This window comes from Magnolia sinica, chromosome 14 (assembly GCF_029962835.1).
Source record: "Magnolia sinica isolate HGM2019 chromosome 14, MsV1, whole genome shotgun sequence".
Lineage (NCBI taxonomy): Eukaryota > Viridiplantae > Streptophyta > Magnoliopsida > Magnoliales > Magnoliaceae > Magnolia > Magnolia sinica.
Window position 1 is genome coordinate 7039019 of NC_080586.1, and position 20187 is coordinate 7059205.

At 41.7% G+C, this 20187-nt stretch overlaps 1 protein-coding gene across 1 annotated transcript; it reads left to right on the plus strand.

Moving 5' to 3' along the window:
* Positions 1-10165: 10165 nt before the first annotated feature.
* Positions 10166-17058, plus strand: LOC131226009 (UPF0481 protein At3g47200-like). Its single transcript, XM_058221646.1, has 2 exons — positions 10166-10409; positions 15668-17058. The coding sequence occupies exons 1-2, from the start codon at positions 10166-10168 to the stop codon at positions 17056-17058; spliced, it is 1635 nt and encodes a 544-aa protein (XP_058077629.1).
* The last annotated feature ends 3129 nt before the right edge of the window (positions 17059-20187 follow it).

Here is a 20187-nt window from a genome sequence, read left to right on the forward strand (position 1 = left end):
GTGAGACACATTCATGATTTGAGAAAGAGTCTGATATCTCCAGGAGTACTCGAAGCACTAGGGTGAAAATTCATCAGTTTCGATCGTGTCCTTAAATTTTCAAAGGGGGCACTCATAGTCATGAAGACACAGAGGAATGGAAACCTTTACAAGTTGATCCAGAGTACGTCATTGGGTGGAACTGCAGCGTCTGTAGCGCATTCCATGTCTGCACATATGCGGCATGTATGCTTAAGCCACATGAGTAAGCGGGGCATCAAGGTACTTTCTAACCATTGTTTAATTCCAGTTTTTAAAAGCATTGATTTTAGTATATGCGAGCATTGTATATATGATAAACAGTCAAGGTTGTCTTTTAAGTTTAGGAAACATGTTTGTAAGGGGGTTCTAGATTATGTGCATTTTGATGTATGGGGGCCGGTGCCCGTGGTTTCTTGTGGAAGATCGCCATACTTTGTCATATTCATTGATAACTATTCCAAAAAAGTGTGGGTGTATTTTATAAATAATAAATTTAATATTTTCACCAACTTCAAACAGTGGAAGGCGGTGGTGGAAAAACAATAAGGAAGAAAGGTAAAAGTGTTAAGGACGGATAATGGTGGGGAATTCACTTATAGAGAATTCAATCGGTATTATAAAGATAAATGGATTGTCAAGCACAACATTGTGCACTACATACCAGAGCAAAATGGTATGGCTGAGCGAATGAATCAAACTCTCTTAGAGAGGACACGATGCATGATTAGTAATGCTATGTTGGGCAAGGAATTGTGAACTGAGGCCATTAACATAACTTGTTACTAGATGAATCGATTACCTTCTACGACCATTAAATATAAAATTCTAATGGAAATGTAAAGTGATCAACAAGTAGAATACTCGGGCTTGCGAGTATTTGGTTGTGATGCTTACTCTCACATATCATCAGTTGAGACAGATTCGCTAGACCAAAGGACTAAAAAGTGTATATTTGTCAGTTATGGAAATGCTATGAAGGGGTGTAAGCTATACAATCGGACCACATGAAAAATTATCCTTAATCGTGATGTCAAATTCGACTAAGGATCCTTGTTTCGTAAGGATGAGCACAATGAAGTCGAAAAGTTAGTTGTGGACGTTCAGTTAGACAAAGATGAGACACAGACTGATACTGAGATGCAGACACAGGTACAAGAGTAGGTGAAGCAACCACCTGTGAGAAGGAAAACACCGTAGGATCGCAGGTTACCGGAGAGATACAGGGATGACTCAAATGTCGCATTTGCCCTTATTATGGATGAGGATGATCCGTCTACTTTTCAGGAGGCTCTTGATGAGCTGGATGTCGAAAAGTGAAAAGCAGCAATGAATGATGAGATGGACTCCTTGTACAAGAATGAGATGTGGGAGCTGGTAGAGCTTTCCATCGGTCATAAAATAATTAGGTGCAAGTGGATCTTTAAGAAGAAGCAAGATAAGTACAAGGCAAGGTTGGTAGCGAATAAATATGCTTAGAGAGAAGTTGGGGACTTCACTGAGATATTTGTGCCGGTAGTAAAGCAAGTATCCATCAGATTCATATTGGCATTGGTTGCCAATACAATCTTGAGCTGGACTAGATAGATATGAAGACTGCCTTCTTGCATGGAAAATTGGAAGAGTAGATTTAAATGAAGCAACCAGAAGGTTTCAAATTATAAGGAACAGAGAACAAGGTTTACGGGTTGAAGAGATCGTTGTACAGCCTGAAATAATCGCCTAGGTAGTAGTATAAGAAATTTAATTCTTTTATAGTGAGTTAGAGGTTTACCAAGAGTGAGTATAATCATTGTGTTTATTACAAGACACTGAGTGATGGGAAGTTCATTATCATGGTTTTGTATGTCGATAACATACTTATCGCCAGTCATAACATATCTGATCTCGACATATTCAAGACTTGATTATCAGGGACATTTGAGATGAAAGATCTAGGAGCTGTAAAGAGGGTTCTTAACATTGACATACATAAAGACAGGAGGAGGAGCAGGCTATGGTTATCTCAGGAAGAATACCTTGAGAATGTATTGATGAAGTATAGGATGGATAAGGCAAAACTAGTCAGTGTTCCCCATGCAGCTCATTTTAAGTTATTTTCTAAACGGTATCATAAAACAAATAAAGAAAAACATCATATGTCTCATGTGCCTTATTCAAGTGCAATTGGCAGCTTGATGTATGTCATGGTCTGTACAAGAATGAATATTTCACATGTGGTGGGTGTTGTTAGTAGATACATGTCTAACCCTATTAAGCAACACTAGGAGATAGTGAAATGGCTACTTCAATATATTCGAGATATGCAGGACTGTTCTTATTATTTGAAAAATCTAGGGATAAGTTAGTAGGATATGTGGATTTTGTTATGCGACTAATGTGGACAATAGAAGGTTGACTTCCGGTTACTCATTTGTATTAATGGGTGAAGAGATTAATTGGATGTCGAAGCCAGTCTGTGATGGCTCTTTCCACGACTGAAGCTGAGTATATGGTAATAACAGAAGTGTTTAAGAAAGGTGTTTGGTTGAAAGGAATAATAGATCAGTTAGGGCTTCAACATGAGGTCATGCTAATTAATTGTGACAACGAAAGTGAGATCAATTTGGCTAAGAATTCTATTTATCACTCGTGTACTAAACATATTGATGTGCATTATCATTTTATCTGACAAATGCTTGAGGAATGAGGCATAACTCTAGAGAAGATTCATACAAGCGTGAATCCGATTGACATGCTTATGAAGGTGGTTTCCATTGAGAAGTTTAAGTTCTGTGCAACTTCGATGGGCTTGACGAAGGCGTAAATAGAAGACAGATTATGCACGAGAAGCAACAATGAAACTATGATGGAAGGCGAATTAGAGATGGTGATTAACAATGAGCTATGATGAATGAAGATTGAAGACATGGTGGAGATCGTTGTTGATGTCTTAAATCTGTCAATAACAGGGTCTGTCGATGCCATTGACAGACCACTCGATGCCATCGAATAGATGTCGATGTCATCAAGCAGATGTCGATGCAATTGACAGATGCTCAATCCCATCAAGAAAATTCAAAAAATCCATGTTGGTTGTTGGAACGTTTTGGTGTTGCTACTTGATGGCATCAAAGGAGTTCGATGCCATCGACAAATCCTTGGTAGGGTGTCAATGCCATCGAAGGTCCCATCGAAGATGTGAGTAGAATTGCGTAAGTTATTTCCTATTCTGGTTGTAGCACTATATACAATAGGTATAATCAAGATTTGAGGAAAGATATGTATATTAAGGCTTCCTAAATCGTTCATAAGGGTTCAAGGGCATATCTAAGGTTTGTGAAGTAGATTTGAGGCTTGTTCGAATCATTAAACCACTATCTCTTGTAATTTTTGCTTTCATAGTGCATTATTCATCTCTTTGTGCTGTGGTTTTTTTCCTGAAAGATTTTGTCCATGTAAAATTGTGGATTGTTCTTGTTTAGACTTGGTTGTGCAATTCCATGTACTTTGCTTGATTCGTCTCTGGGTATTTATGCGGTTTCCAACATTATAAGTTGCATGAACTATCTTATAAATAAGTTGAAAAACCCTCCCGAAGGAGAACATTGTAAATGTGGTTCAGCGTGATGGATGATATGCAGGCACTCTCAAATTACTTAGGAAATTAAATATATGGCATGCAATAAAGTCAGACTAAAATATTTAAATATTAATTCACATTTGAGATGAATCATGAACAAAAAGTTAAGCTTATTTTATCAATATCCGAACGGACTTTTGGGCATCTATTGAACAGTTAAAAATGAAATATCCAATACTCTTATTCCTACGAACAAGTGCTTACCAGTTGGAAGTTAGTGCTTTTCCATCAATCTTATTTTGTGATTGCAACTTAGTTGGTTCCACAGAATTCTCAATTTGATTTTAATATATGAATTCCACGTTTTCAAATTTTGAGTGCCTGAACAGGATACATGGTCTGCTGGAGTATAAGCTAACCCACCAGCCCTCTATCTCTTACGGACGTGACTACCCTCCTTGCCCTAGCGTACACTAAGGTCAACCATGATGTCTATGGCACATCCAGTAGCATCCATCACGTAGGCCAGCTCATGTTAGGACGTGATCCAAAAACTCATATAAATTTGATTTATGATTGTACATGATTTATGATAGTGGGATCCACTGCAGGTAGGTTATAAAATCAAGTTGATTAGATGATATTAGCCGTTGATCAATATAGATATGTTTGTTGAACTTTTGACTAATTTCGTTTAAATCATTTATTAGGTGTCTACCACTATGCTAATTAGGATATTATTTCAGTTTAATGATTTATTTATGACTCACCTTAAACTGATCAACCCTACAATTTGTAGGGTTTGTTTGAATCACGTAGTACAGTTCTTATGTACATTTTGTATGAACCATCACATAGTGCCAAGTGTATTAAAGTTTTTCCTTTATGAGGATATCCAACTCAAATGAATATGTCTCTTACAATTTAGTCTTGTTAGTACAATAGCAGGCTCATTGGGAATGAATTGTCTTTCGAAAACTCGACTCGACTGGATGTCCAAACTGGGTTAAGCAAACATGAAGATTTGACCAGAAACTACTAAATATTTAATAATTAATCGTAATTTTATAATATTAGTTATAGTGGTGTATAATTAATACAGATATACAGTTAGCATAAGTAATAGGAGATAAGAGTTTCCTATTCGTATGTGGGGCTATGATTGGTCTATTCGAGCCATTAATCATATATATGCCCTCCTCATCGATAGACTATTCCCATACTCTTGTCTTAATTAATCAACTCTAAACTTCCTGCAGGAAAAAAAAATCATATTTACATGAAAGATTGGATGATTAGGATCTTTCACTTTTGGGAGATATTGGGAATGGTCCATCCATGATGAGGGCTATTAGATCAATGCCCTTTGGAAAGGTCCCATATCTAAAAATAAATAAATAAGCTATAGACAATGAAGTACCCTGTTCGAAATTAATATGAAATTTAGCCTTCTATAGTATAAAATTGAAAAACTAATGTAAAAATTAAGGGTCGTTTGGATGTTCATAAAGTTTTAAGTTGTAAGAACTTTACATCCTGATGTAGAGCAGATCGCGGACACTTTCATATACAAGATGGACCAGAGAAGGCCCGATCGAAGGTGGAAGTCATCAAGATCGTCAGACCCTTCAAACAAGCGTATCTTGCAAATTGGAATAAGTTACTCGACATACCATATATGATAGGGTAGGACGAGCTACAAAAACAACAAGACTGGAAATGATTTTGCAGGTTTCAAGGGATGGACTAAGAGCCTTGCTAGGGTTTTGAGGGAAACCAGATTTTAGCTGTTTATGCGGGGACGCTCGAGGGGCCGAGCCCCCTCGAGGAGAAAGGGCCGGTTAGATGTTGGATGCCGAAAGACACTGTTTGTGGGGAATCTTCTATTTAGCTGTTCTACGAAAGACATCTTCAAAATCTTTCAAAAGTATAGGAGGATCTCAGAGGTCTATCTACCCCATTTCCCTGGTACCCCTAAATCTAGGGGTTATGATTTTGTCCGGTATATGTACGAAGATGATGCTGGGGCTACAAAGGGGGTTTTAGATGGGCAGAAGATTGATGGGAGGGAGGTTGCAGTGAAGAAGGCAAGGCCAAAACCCCAATCTCGCACAGCCACTGCAAATGTCCCTTTCCAGGGCCCTCTTCAGAAAGCTACAGAGGAAAATCGGGGGAGCCTCCCTAACAAGGGTGCTAAACCCTTCCATAGGGGTTGGGAACAACCTCCCACCATTTTTGATACAACCCATCAGAGTTCCGGGCATGTGACGGCAGACTCGAGCAATGTGGCTAGGAAACTCCGAGAGCTAGATCTAGGGCTGGTGGGCAATTCAGGTAAAAATCAGATTTCTATTCTTCAGCTGATAGATGGATTTAGGGGTTCTAGATTCAAGGCTTCTGCAATTGACGTTGCTAGGATTTCCAACTGTCGTTTCCTCATCATCTTTAAATATAAAGTGGAGCTCACGGACTTCGTCGCCGACACCCCCTTCTGGGGTGAGCTTGGTCTAATTGAGGTGTTCCCCTGGTCCCTCGAGATCTACTTCGACCAGGGAGAATCCTGGATTCGCCTATTTGGGATCCCAGCTCATATCTGGTTTAAATCGGTGATCAGGAACCTGAGCGTTGCCTACGGCGAAGTGGTTCAGGTCGACACTTGTTCCCGATTTGGGATATTCCAGAAATTCGCTAGAGTAAAGGTAAGACTGATGGCAGGATCCTCCTTCCTAGAGACCTATACGCTGAATGTTGGGGGGTTGGCTTTCCAGATCCGGGTCGCGCTAGAGGAGTGCTCAGGGGTTTCTCATCATAAGGGTCAAGCAGATGGGGCTGACCGGACCAGAGTCTAGGTGGAGGACGTTTCAGATGAAAGCTTATCTGGGAACAAGGAATGCAACTAGGATGTATGTGGAAATGTCTGCGTCAATGCTACATCAGACGACCCATCCTCACATGCTAATGGAGGAAGGGTCCTACCCCGGGAAGACCTGGAATGCAACTCAAACGTATGTGGGAATGGCATCGCCAATGCTACATCGCAATGGAGGAATGTTCTATTGCTGGAAGGAGCTCAAGTGCCACTTCTCCTAGAAGGAATTGTGGAAGCAGATTCGCAGATCCAGGAAACTAGCTCCAGCAGAATTGGAGAGACTCAGCTCCCCAGAATTCTCTGTTTCCATGCTCTGTTGACTCTGTTCATGAACACATCCCGTCCATCAGTAACGCTATAATGTGCTAGGTCCCTTCTGGGGCCAGTCCTTTCGAGGCGGGAGAGCCTACTCGTGGCATATCCAGATCGGCTGACCACTCCCCTGCATCTCCAGTGGTCAGCAGGGAGGATGAGGAGGGCATGGGTGCGGGGATCTCCCCTGCCCCTACCCCTTTTTCTCCCAAAAAGAAGCAAGGATCTTCCCCATCTCTCAAGGGGCTAACCGATGGATGCATCTCATTCTACAGGCAATTAGATCTATCGGTAGATTTATCCCCGTATCATCTACCTCGGAGTGATTCGGGGATCCACAAATAGAGGAGGCAGGATGTTTTCAGTGGAAAGCCTTCCCACAGGAGGGAGGGAGCCTCTCAGATTTTGGATTCTCTAGTGGCAGGGGAAAGCTCCTGCTCCCTGGACGAGAAGGATGTCCCTGATGAAGGTGTAGATGGGGACCCTCCTCTTCAGCAGCTATCGTGTCTAGCAAAAGGATTTTCAGTTAGTTGTGGTAGTCGCCAAGCCAATAGTTTTCAGAGAAAGGGAGGCGAGCATTACTCGGGATCAGATGTTTGGAAGGATAAACATAAAAGGGCACAGATGAAGGCTATTTTTTCAGGAAATATTTCTGATGGATAGTATCCTCATTTGGAATGCCCGAGGTATGGCCAATGTGGCTACGGTCCACTCAACTCGCAGAATCATCCGGGGTCATAACCCAGTTATAGTTGTCATCCTAGAGCCTATGGCTTCAAATAGGAAGAGGGTGGCTATTGGATTAAAGTTGGGATTTCACTCATCCATCTCTAATGCCGACTTTAGGGGTAAAATTTGGATCTTCCATAGAGATAGTTCCTCCATTTCAGTGATTGGATTGACTAACCAAATAATCACCATTCATGTTTCTCTGCCAATCTCCTCGACTCCATGTCAGTTTTCTTTTGTGTATGCAAAATGTTCCAAGTTCAGCAGAAGATTTCTATGAGAATCGCTCGATTCCCTCGCCTCCAGTTCGAATGGCCCATGGGCTGTTGGTGGTGATTTCAACGCAGTGCTTGAGTCCGCTGAGAGGTTGGGTAATAGAAGCCATGACCAGGCTAGTACTGCTAAGTTCTGAGATGCAATTGACAAGGTGGGGCTGATGGACATAGGGTTTAATGGGAGCAAATTCACCTGGTGTAACAACCACTCTGGGAGCATTAGAGTGTGGGCTAGGCTGGATAGGGTGCTATATAATGCAGATTAGGTCCATGTTTTCAGAGGTTTCCAAGTCAAGCATCTGCCTCAGCTGAATTCAAATCACTCTATAATTCTTATAGCTTTTCCCTGCCCAGCCGTTTCTATCCCAAGGCCTTTCCATTTCCAGCGGATGTGGCTCCTAGACAGCTCTTTCTCGCAGCTAGTCAAAGAAACTTAGAGCCCACAAATTTTCGATCAGCCCATTTTAAACCTCCTGCTAAAAATCAAGAAGTTCAAAGTTCAGCTAAAAGTTTGGAACAGAGATATCTTTGGTAATGTATTTTCGAATCTCAAAAATGTTGAACAAGATCTGGTCCTCCTAGAATCCAGGGCCCAATCGTCCCCAGTTGACATTAGCCCAGAAGATCTGTCGAAAGCCAGGTGGAAGCTTATAAACCTAGAGCTTGCCAAAGAGATTTGCTAGAAACAAAAAGCCCGAAACAACTAACTTTTGGAGAGAGATCAAAATACTAAGTTCTTCCATCTTGCAGCCTCAGAGAGAGTTAGAAGAACCTCCATTCAAGAGATTAAGCTAGAATCCGGAGAAAGCACGTCCATCCAAGCTGAGATTAAGACCGAAGTGGTGCGTTTTATGGAAAATTTGCTCTCCTCGGGGCCAAGCCCGGCCTCGTCAACGGCTTCCAGCAGGCTGTTGGATTGCATTCCAGCACTGGTGTATGAAGAGGAGAATGTCCAGCTGATGGCTCCTCCCTCCCTTAAGGAAGTTAGGGAGTCCGTGTTTGCTCTCTCCATAGATGGGGCCCAGGGGCCGAATGGGAACTCGGGAGCTTTTTATAAAGGGTGTTGGAACATCGTGGGGAGTGATATCTTCCAGGCAGTTAAAGATTTCTTCCATGGGTGTGGTCTTCCTAGAGCATTCACCGCCACTCTCATTTGCCTAGTCCCAAAAGCCCTGGGCCCAAAGTCCTTTACTGATTTCCCGCCAATCAGCTTATGTAATGTGGTCTACAAAATTTTCGTTAAAATCATTGTCTATAGGCTTCCATCCTCCCAAAGTTGGTTTCAGCTAAGCAAGGGGCCTTTGTTAAAGGCCGATCTATTACTACTCTGTGTCAAGAATTGTTTAGGGACCTCGACAGGAAGGTTAGGGGAGGGAATCTTGTGTTAAAGCTTGATATGGAGAAGGCCTATGATAGGGCGAATTGGAGCTTTCTAAAGCAAGTCCTGCTCAAGTTCGATTTTTGTCCAGCATGGGTCAACATGGTCGAATCTTACTAGAACAATAACTGGTTCTCGATTTTGGTTAATGGGGAAAGCTGTGGTTTTTTCCATTCTTCAAGAGGGGTAAGGCAAGGCGACCCGCTCTCCCCCAATCTTTTTATTCTGGCAGACGAAGTGCTCAGCAGAGGAATATCCAATTTGGTCGGTAATGGGATTTGCAAGCCTTTCAAGTTGAAACAGGGCTGCAATCAGGTCACCCACCTTCTTTATGCAGACGACACATTACTATTTCTAAACGGCTCTCGAAAATCACTCGATGGGGTTTGCACTTTCCTATCCAATTTTCAGGCGGTGTCCAGGCAGAAAATTAACCTGAGAAAGAGTGCTTTCTACTGCTTGCCAAAGATTCCAGTTTCGAGGATAAGAGGCTAGAGAAGTGCCTTAGTCTCAGCTCTTCCTCCTCTCTTTCGTATTTGGGGGTCCCAATTGCTAAGGGGAGGATCAAATGCAGCATGTTCAGCCCGCTGCTGGAAAAAGTGACTTCCGAGATTCAAGGCTGGAACACGAAAGTGTTTTTGCAGGCAGGGAGGTTAACGCTCATCTCGTCAATCCTTATGGGCATTCCTATTCACTCTTTGGCAGCAACGGTGGTCCCGAAATAAGTGTTTAACGGTTTGGAAGTATGTTTTGCTAATTTCTTTTGAGGTTGGCATGAGGGTAAAAAGAAGTTACATTGGAGGAATTGGGGCGCTGTCTTCCTCTCAAAGGATGAGGGGGGCCTGGGCATCAGAAAGCTAGAGGAGGTGATGCATGCGTTGCACATGAAGATGGCCTAGGCCATTAGGCATGAAAGAGAGAGCAACCTTTGGGCCAGTTTTATGAAGGCTAAGTACACGCACGGGGGGAGTGCTGACAACTCCAGCAGGTTGGCCGCTAGAGCCTCTCCAATCTAGAAACGGATGGTGGCTCTCTTCCCAGCATTGGACAGGACCGTCCAATGGGCTGTGGGGCGAGGGGAAATCAGCATGTGGGACTCGAACTGGTCGGGTCTGGGGCAGTTGGGGACGCTGCCTTCTCTTAGTATTCCTGTTGATCTGAGCTCTCTCCAGGTGTCTGACTTCATTGGGGGAGATGGGCTGCTCCCAAATGTTCCATTGGAACTCTCCGCTTGGGTTTCGGCGCACATAACTCAGGGGAGATTCTGTACTTCATCCTCTGATGACCGGCCAATCTGGCCGCTTGATTCGTCCAAAAAATTCTCTTTAAAGTCCACCTGGGAAGTAGAAAGGGCTCATGGGACGAAGAGAGAATGGGCCAAAAGAGTTTGACACCCCAAAATTCTCCCAAAAATTTATGTATTCATGTGGAAGCTGTTCACTCCCCAAGTATAGGGTTGTGATGTAGTAATAAACTTGGTAAGACCGAGGTCGAATCCACAGGGACTGATACCTGTACGTTATCTGAAACCAAGTAGAACTAGAACTAGACTAAGATGTAATCTAAACCAAATAGAATTTAAGAAATAATTGTGGAATAATTATCTAAAACTTTAAGGAATTCAGAGGAAGGGAAACTAGGGATTCAGAGGATCCACTTGTAGAGATCAGGGAGATCTTATGCCTGCATCAAGGATTATGGAAATCAAACTGAATTTACTTGATATGGGTTTCAAGAGATGAAGGGTATATAAATTAGAATGGATTCCATCATAACCATGCCCAGGAGACAAAGCAAACAACAGGATTAAACTAATTACCAACCAATCAACAATGTATGAAGATCAGGAAGGGTACTATCATCCAACCATGCCCATGAGACGATGGTGAACAACAGGGCCTCCTGACGTCATAAACATCAAAAGAGAAAAGAAATATTCAAAGCCATTGCAAACCCATTGTAATTTCAGTCACAACAGACCATTAAAGAGTAAGAAAAATATTCCTTTAATAATTAACTAAATCAAATTCAGTTTATGAATTTTAAAGGCTCAAAGTAGAATCTCCCATCTCGCTACAGGCTTCACCTCTTAGCCCTAGCTAAGAGGTTTAGCCGAGCATGATATGGGCTAAATTCCAATTAAAAAGAAGAAGAAGAAAAAGAAAAAGAAGAAGAAGAAACGGAAGAAGAAAAATCGGGCACACCTCAAAACTGAGCTCCCTGTCTCCTCTTTCTCTCTCCCTGATGTGCAGCAACCACAAACGAGCTCCCTGTCTCCACACACTGCTTGCAGCCACACCCCTGCTCCCTGCTCCCTGCTTTGCTTCTACCTAAAACCAAAACCGGTCTTCCCAAGCCTTCAAAAGAGTCTCCACAATCCTCTCTCTTTTTCAAAACTCCTCCGCTGCCTCCTTTATATAAGTAAAAGAAGGCATCTAGGTCGGCCACCAACCTAGCTTACGCAATCCCAATCCGAAAACAACACCATTCCCTGGTTTTACTCCACAAGAATTGTGGGCGTGTCCCGTGTTTGTCTCTGGTTGGCCAACCATCTTCTTGGGGCTAGTCAAATCTGCCTCAGCTTTCATCTAGATGGATCAGATCTTTCATCCGATCACAACTATTGGGCTGCACGATCATCTCACTTGTCGGCTGCGAAACAGAGCCAGTTCCGCGTTCGGCACTGGTGTTGATGGGGCCCATTTATAGTGGTTCTTTTGAAGATCAGAGACGTTTAATGGATTTGTAGGACCGATTTAGGCCATGAGGCAAAATATGGAATGAATCTAAATCTTAGGTGGGCCGCAATATCAATCAACGTGGCGTCATTTCCTCCCATCTTCCGATCTCGCTGTTGTGCATGGTTGCAAAAGAACACCATGGTTCTTGTTGAAATCATTCCTTGGACCCACTGAACAGCTCGGATCATCCATCTAGATGATCTTTGTGGGCCACAAGAATCCCACCCGAGCCCCTGTTTATGATTTTCCGTCTCTGCTTCGGATTCCACGGAAGTGCGATAATCAGTGGGGCCACTATGGAAATCTTCTAGAAAATCAGCTTCGTCCATTAGCTTCCTCATGAAAAACCGGTCAGTCCTGATCAGTTTTGGATCAATTTTGGTGCGGCCCAGAGAATCTTTATTGCTACCGTTCGTTCTGTGTTTGAACGGCTGGCACCCTATCATTACTGTTTCTTCGCATTTTGCCACCTAGGCCTTAGTGGCATGGGCCATACGAATCTCCTGGACGGTCCGAATCAGCTCATTGCCTCACGGTGGTGGGCCACAAAACTCACCCGCAGCCTCTGTTTCTTCCGCAGGAACGAAGTCGAGTTGGAGAGGGAGAGCTCGGTCAAGGGACGGTTTGACCGAGCTCTGCGTTGCCGTGCACGGCCAGTGCACATGTACACCATGCACACTCATCTCATATGAGGTCCACGTATGAAGTTTTCGAGAAATCTGCACCGTCCATCTGGTTCTTCCCATGATTTAAGGCGTTGAGACCGAAGATGAGGTGTATCCAGAGATCAGGTGGGCCCCAGATCAGTAATTTGTGGGCTGATCTGTCCGTTGGGCCACTTTCACAGTGATCCGGGAGCTAAAATTTTTCATGTACGGTTCATTCATGGTCCTCAGGCCACGTATGGAGTTTTGAACTAATCAGATGGTGGGAACCCTATGATCTTGCATTCTGGACACTTTTCAGGCCACTTGAGCTTCAATTTCTCGATTTTCTTGGATTCCTGGCGTGCAAATCTGTCGATCTTAGTCTCCTAGGGTCCGTCCCATGCTCTGGTGCTTTCAGACCATTAAATCCATGCCTTTAGTACCCTTTCCTAGTCCAGGCTCGTGAATATGCCCTACATCACAAACATGATTATATCAGGCCGTTAAACAGTACTGTGTTTGTAAATCCTGGCAACAACTGGGGTCTGATATGCAATATTTAACCCTCAACAGAAGCTGTTGCATGGGGCCCTGCCAATCGACAACAGCATCCAGAAGAAAGGGATCTCCATGGCATCGAAGTGCGTCTACTATGAATCGGGCATAAGCGTTTCCCCCTACGCTGAAAGCATGTTGCACCTTTTCCTATTAGGGATAATGGCGTCAAAGGTCTGGTCCCTCCTCGGTAGAATGTTTGGGTTCTCCCTTGCTAATCACCTCTCGGTCCAGGACCAGCTACATTGGTGGTGGTTTAGGCCTCTCCCTTTTAAAAGAATTATGACCCTTCTTCGGTTAATCCCAGCTTTTGCCCTCTAGGAAATTTGGGGAGCTCTGAACGGTGCTAGATTTGATGATAAATTGATAGCAGTTGCTGGAGTTTTTGAGAAAATTAAAGGTTGGATGGAAACTATTTTCCCCCAGGGCATGAGTGTCCTCCAGCTCCCTTTCTTCGGCTCAACAAGCCCTGCTTTCAAGAGGCTCATGTCCCATTCCCTCTCCTTCTCGTCAGTCCACATAGTCAAATGTGTTGGGCCCCCGGTCGGCTGCTTCAAACTCAACATAGATGGGTCTGTTCTATCCAACCCAGGGCCCACAGGTGGAGGGGGTATATGTAGAGACAATTAGGGGAATATGTTATTTGCATTCTCCAGTGGTTACAGGATCGGTTCCAATAATTTGGCCGAGCTTCGGGCTGTTTATGACGGAATGAAGTTGTGTGTTTCTTCCGGCCTTGGCAAAGTTTTTATTGAAACAGATTCTAGCTGGGTGATTGGGTGTTTATCCAGCAAATTTGCAATAGCATGGAAATGGGCATACTGGGTAGCGAGAATCAAGGGATTATGGGATAAGGGAAATTTCTATATATCCCTGATCCCTAGGGAAGCGAAAGGGCCAGCAGATGATTTGGCCAAAGAGGGGAGTAAGACGCAATCCGATAGTTTCTTCTCAAGGGCCCCGCTCTTCCCTCACTTGGTTAGGGGCAGTTTTCTTTTGGACAAAACTAGCCTTGGCTCTATTAGGAATATCAAAATATCTCCGATTATATAGGATATGATAGGTGGGGCGGCTAAATGTCGCTGGCCTGCCCGAAATTTAGCTTAAGATGTAATTTGATGAGCTACTTTAGCCAACCAACCTGGCAATGCCGGGTTGCCCATGCCAAATTTGCGAGATTCCATCGGATCAATGGTCGAATTTCTTGTTATTTCCGTTTTTACTATTTTTAGTAAGTTTTGGTTTGATTGTAACTCTTCATCCGTTGGACTTTAGGAGTTGTGTCCAACATGAAAAGTGCTTAGAAAAAATAGGAGAATAATGTGGTTAAGCCACATAGGACACTTACTATAAATAGTAAATTTACTATTTATGGTAAGTTACGAATTTTAGGAAGTTTGAGTTGGAGTTTGGTTCTGAAACTTCTTCTAAGTTTTGGTATTACTATTTAATAGGTTGTAAATTCATTTTTATTATTAATCAATCAATTTACAAATTCTCTATAATATTATTTTTATTTTTCTTGTTTTTTCCTCGTGGATTCGAGAAGTCTATGTGAGGAGTCCATAGAAGCTTCGTCGATTCGAAGTAGTTATCCTTTAGGAAGACAGTGGTCGACCTTATCACGTTCATCCCTGCTTCACATCCTTAAAGAATTTCAGGTATAAACTATTTACATACTATTTTGTTTAGCTTTCAAATAGTAATTTTGCAAACAAATTATATATTTGACTAACTTATAAAGTATTTATAATGTATAAGGTTGGTATTCGTATCACATAGAGCTTAGAGTGGTAAATTCCATCAAAATTGATTACTTACATAAAAGGACTTGATTTTTTAAGCCCTTATGAGATCATTAAAGCATGTGTGCACAAGATGGATTGATGTCATCGGTCATCACATTAAACGCTAAATGCAATTTGAAAGTTTTTAATAATGGGCATCCCATCCTTTCCTCTTATGTGGTCCATTTGATGATCAATCAAACTTTTTTTTGAGCCATAAGAGAGCATCACAGAAAGCACATAATGGACAGATTGGATAAACCATACACATTATGATGGGCACCATAGGAGAGCATCAAGGAAAGCACATAATTGATAAATTAGATAAACCATACAAATTATGATAGACCCATACATCAGGAGTGTATGTCAACCATTGTGTTCTATTATATATAATGTCTTTTTAACTGCAAATTAAACCTTATAGATAACCTGGAATATGGCTTTTGTCTTGGTTTTATATTACAGTGAAAAGCTGTAATGTGTTTACATCTTGTAAAGGCTTTATAAGCAAATGCATCCCGAGAAAGATTTCAACTGGGGGGTGCTCAGTGTCTGCCGTTTCTCATGATCTCAACCTAATATGATAGGTGTTTAGCCCAAGCAACAGAAGACTTGACTCATGTTTAGCCGGTGACGTCAATCTAAGGTCATAAAAACATTAAATAAAAATTAAAGCCTATAAAATTTGCAATTATTCGATGTTAACAAAAAAAAAAAAAAAATGGTATATGTTAATTATAATTTTAACCATCAATTTCTGGGGTGATTTCCTCCCGTTGATCATTCCGAAGACACTGAGATAGAAGAGCACCCAACGGAGGACATCAGTCAAAATAATGAGGAGATTTCCTCCACTGCACCAACGAATTGGGTAATCTCTATCCAACAAGAACTAGATAGACTTCCTCGACTGAAAAAGGAAGTATGGTGCAGCTATTCCATCTTTCGGGCCCCAGAAACCCTTAAAGAAATGGACCAAACGGCCTACAGGCCCAAGATTATCTCCATTGGCCCAATCCACAGAAGCCGCTGGCCGTTGGCATCCATGGAAGCACATAAGTGGCGTTTCCTGGGTCGCTGCCTCGACCGTAGTGGGCACGATATGGAGTTCTTCATCAATGCCATCTGGCCACTCGTGGACCGAGCACGAAGATGCTATGCGGAACCCACCGACCGGATAAACGATCAAGATTTCATCAAGATGCTGCTGCTCGACTCTTGCTTCATCCTTGAATTACTCTATGCCGTTGCCCAAGGCTTCAAACGAAAGGATGACCCGCTCTTCTCCGTCCGTGCGGCTGTCCTACAGATCCGAAGCGACATGTTATTGCTCGAGAACCAAATCCCATTGTTCGTCCTGGAACGCATCTTCGAGATCACTGCAGGGCAAGAGTACAGAGGCAACTCAGTGAGTCAACTCGCTCTCTGCTTCTTCAGCTGGATTGTCCCTGGAATCATCAAGATTCAAGAGACTCCCAACACAGGAAATAAGGATGAGGAAGGCTTGCATCTTCTCAATGTTCTCCGGAAAAGCCTCATTACATTACAATCGACGCGGCCCACATCAGCATCATCATCATCACGGCCCCTTGATAAACTCCCAGATAGTTATCCTCGCCCCGATCTGATGATGCGATGCGTCTCATCTCTAAGGGACTCCGGGGTGAAGTTCGAGAAGAGAACATCGAGCAAATTGACGGATATCAAATTCGAAAGAGGCGTTCTCAAAATCCCACCGTTGTTAGTGGACGACACCACAAAGTCCATCTTCCTCAACCTCATGGCCTTCGAGCAGTGCCACCCGCAATGTAGTGACCAAATCAGTGCCTACATTGTTTTCATGGACGGGCTGATTAACACCAAACGAGACGTGGCCTATCTACAACAGAAAGGGATTATCAACCACCAGCTAGGAAGCGAGGAGGCTGTGGCACAGCTCTTCAATGATCTTAGTCGAGGTATAAGCATCGACCACAGGGACGGCTGTCATATCTACGCCCTGTCTTCTGAGTTGAATGAGTATGTCTCGCTTAAGTGGCCCACTTGGAGGGCCAGCTTGAAACGAGAGTATTTCCGCCATCCATGGTCTACCTTATCCATCGTGGCCGCTGTTCTCATCATCGGCCTCACGCTGACTGAGACCTTGTATTCCATCCTAGCCTACCATATTAATCGCTCTTAGACGGACGGTTCATCTCTTTGCTCTTCTTTAATCTTCACCGTTGTTTTACTTCACTCATGGTTAATATTATTTAAAATATAATAATAATAATAATAATAATAATAATAATAATAATAATAAAAGAGTCGGTTACTAGGATCGAAGTCGACCCGGATGAGTTGGGTCAGACTCAGACCCGTCGTACTGACTCACCTCTATCTCTTAAATTAGGTAATGAAATGCATATTCTGTTTGCTAGTTTGAATGACTTATTATCTCCTATAATTATGTCATAATAATAATCCTCGCCTTTGATTTTTATAATTGATTATTAGTCATTAAGAATTTTCTTTTCATTTTCTAAATTCGTCTACCGATAGTGATGTTAACAATCATATATGCTCAGCTCTGATGGCCCGCATAACACGGATTCTCCAACATGGACGGTTCCGATAATTGCGACATTCATCATGTGGACCGCTCAGGCCTGTGAAATAAACGATTTGGATCCTTGAAGTCGTCACTCGTTGAAATACATTTAAAGGTTCTATGCTGTCCATCCCAAGGGAGTTTCCCATGAGGTTGAGCTCTGTGGGCCCCACTGTGATGCGTGTCAGAAATCAACACCATCAAGTAAATGTACCCTTCCATGGTAGGCCAGGGACCACACCATAGACAACAGTTGAATTGTATGCCTGATATCTACTGGTCTCTACTCATGGCTCAGTGATAGACAAAGCATGTTTCATCAGTGATAGACACAGCATGTTTCAGCACTTAGGTCATGAGTTCAAGAGCCCATGTGGGTGTGTGTGAAAAAAAAGAATTGTATGCCCCACATTGGAACTTTACTCATGGTTACAGGGTTCAATGGGATGTGATCTGGTCATCCATCCTATCCATTGTGTGTGTTTCATATGGATGAGTGATCACACCAAATTTCAAGCCATTCCAATCTCAGGTGTGCCTCACAAAATAATTTCAGATGCTTTAAGTATGATTTCAGATTGCATGGCGAATTTGAGTTCCCAATGTGGCTGATATTTTGGGACATCCCAGGACTTAAAGAGGGGAACCGACCAAATGCACAAGGTGGATGTCTAGCACACATCACAGTGATAAGTTCCTCTCAGACCACTTTAACTTTCTCATGCTTTCGACTATGTAGTCAGCTTTCAATTTGCATTTTCATTTTCTAGAAGTTCCAAACAGTTGATATTATAGACCCACTGTTCATCCCAGCCATTCAATCAGTGGCCTTCACAATCCATGGCCAGGATTGTATTGTCCAATTAAGCTTGTTAAATGCTTCAATTTTGGTCTCATGCCCTAAAATAAGCTGGAAAAACGAATAGACAATTAATGTAACTTTAAAAAAATTAAAAATTTTAAAAAACGAAAAAAAAAAAAAAAAAAACAAAAAAAACAAAAGAAAACATACACCATGGTAAAGAGCAGTGATGACCTCATTATAGAATCCTTGTTCAGGTAAAGACTTCTGCTGTCTAAATTTTAGGTAGCGGATGATATAGTTGGAGTGGATCCCATCATATAAATTCACCCATATTTATTTATTGCTTGCAATCGGAATTTTTTGGCCTGTCTCTACTAGTTTTATATGGGCTGAACAGGTCATGGACCAGTTCATTTAGAAGGCCACTGTGGAAAAGAAATTGTTTAGACTGCTCCGTGAGCCCAAATCAAGCATTGGATTGACCCGTTCAAACTCAGTTCTAAAACTTAGTGATTTGACTCAAAACTAGGCCGAGTCAACTTGACTCAATCAGAAATTGACTTGAGTCAGTTGGAAACTCGGCCAGGAGTCTGACCCAGTTCAAACTCAGCTTGACTTGTTGAGTTGACTCACCTACTCGGTCGACTCGACACAACGTGGCATGACTCGACGGAATCACACGCTTGAGTCAACTGACTTCTAATTGAGAAAAAGAAAATCAGGTAGTGTGGTAAGAACTAAGGATCTTAACTAAACCAATAGTTAGCACCTATAACCTAAGGATTGTTGTGTTTTAAGTTGCATATTTTTATATTCATGTATATTAATAGTTTATTATTAGCCTAATTAAATTCCTAATTCAATTATTAAATATTGAATCTAATCGAATGGAGTCTTCAGGTCAACCATAAACACCTGACTACCTACAAGTCAAGTTTTAAACTATGGCTCAACTGGTCAACTACTATCTTTCCGGACTTCCGGAATTTTTGTCAAAAGAAGTAAAAAGAAAATCCTCATAAATCTCCTATTTTCCAACGAATGCCTGCCTAACTTTAAATCCCAAAACAGTCATCTGGCCATCCAAGCCTGTGGGTAAATGATCAGACCATTTTTTGTTATTTCTCTGCCTTCCAGTGCAATTGAAGGATCATTTTACAAATTAAATTTATTCAAGGTCTTTGGGGGAATAAAAAGAATTGAGTATTTTTCCTAAAGGAGTGTTTAGATCTTAAGTTACTTAAAGATATGCTCATTATGCAACAAGTAGCTTATTATGGTTTCTACTTATTAAGCTAAAGTGATTAAGGGGCCTTTTGGATACCACCAAATAAGTTACTTTTCTACGTACTGCAATAGAAAAGTGACTTATTTAAGATAAGTTTGGTTTATGATTAGTTATAAATAATTTTTTTACTTTAAAAGTACAAATCACTTCAATTAATTATTTTTTTTAGCTTTTTAACTTTTTATAAGTTGTTGAAGAGAGGCATCAGGAGATACGACAGGGGGGAGAAGTTGATAAGTATACATGTTGTTTGCCAAACATACTCATCTTCTTAATAAGTAGAAACTAAGATAAGTTGCTTGTGCAATAAGTAGCTTATCTTAAGCAAATTAAGATCCAAACGGGCCCTAAGTAACTTTTAAGTAAAAAAGTTGCTTATAATTGATCTTAAACCAAACTTATCTAAAATAAGTTGCTTATCTATTGTTGTAAGTAGAAAAAGCAACTTATTTGGTGGTATCCAAATGGGCCCTAAGTAACTTTAAGTAAAAAAGTTACTTATAATTGTTCTTAAACCAAACTTATCTAAATTAAGTTATTTATTACTGTAAGTAAAAAAAAAAAAAAAAAACGACTTATTTGGTGGTTTCCAAATGGACCCTAGAAGTCTCTAAACCTACACATATAG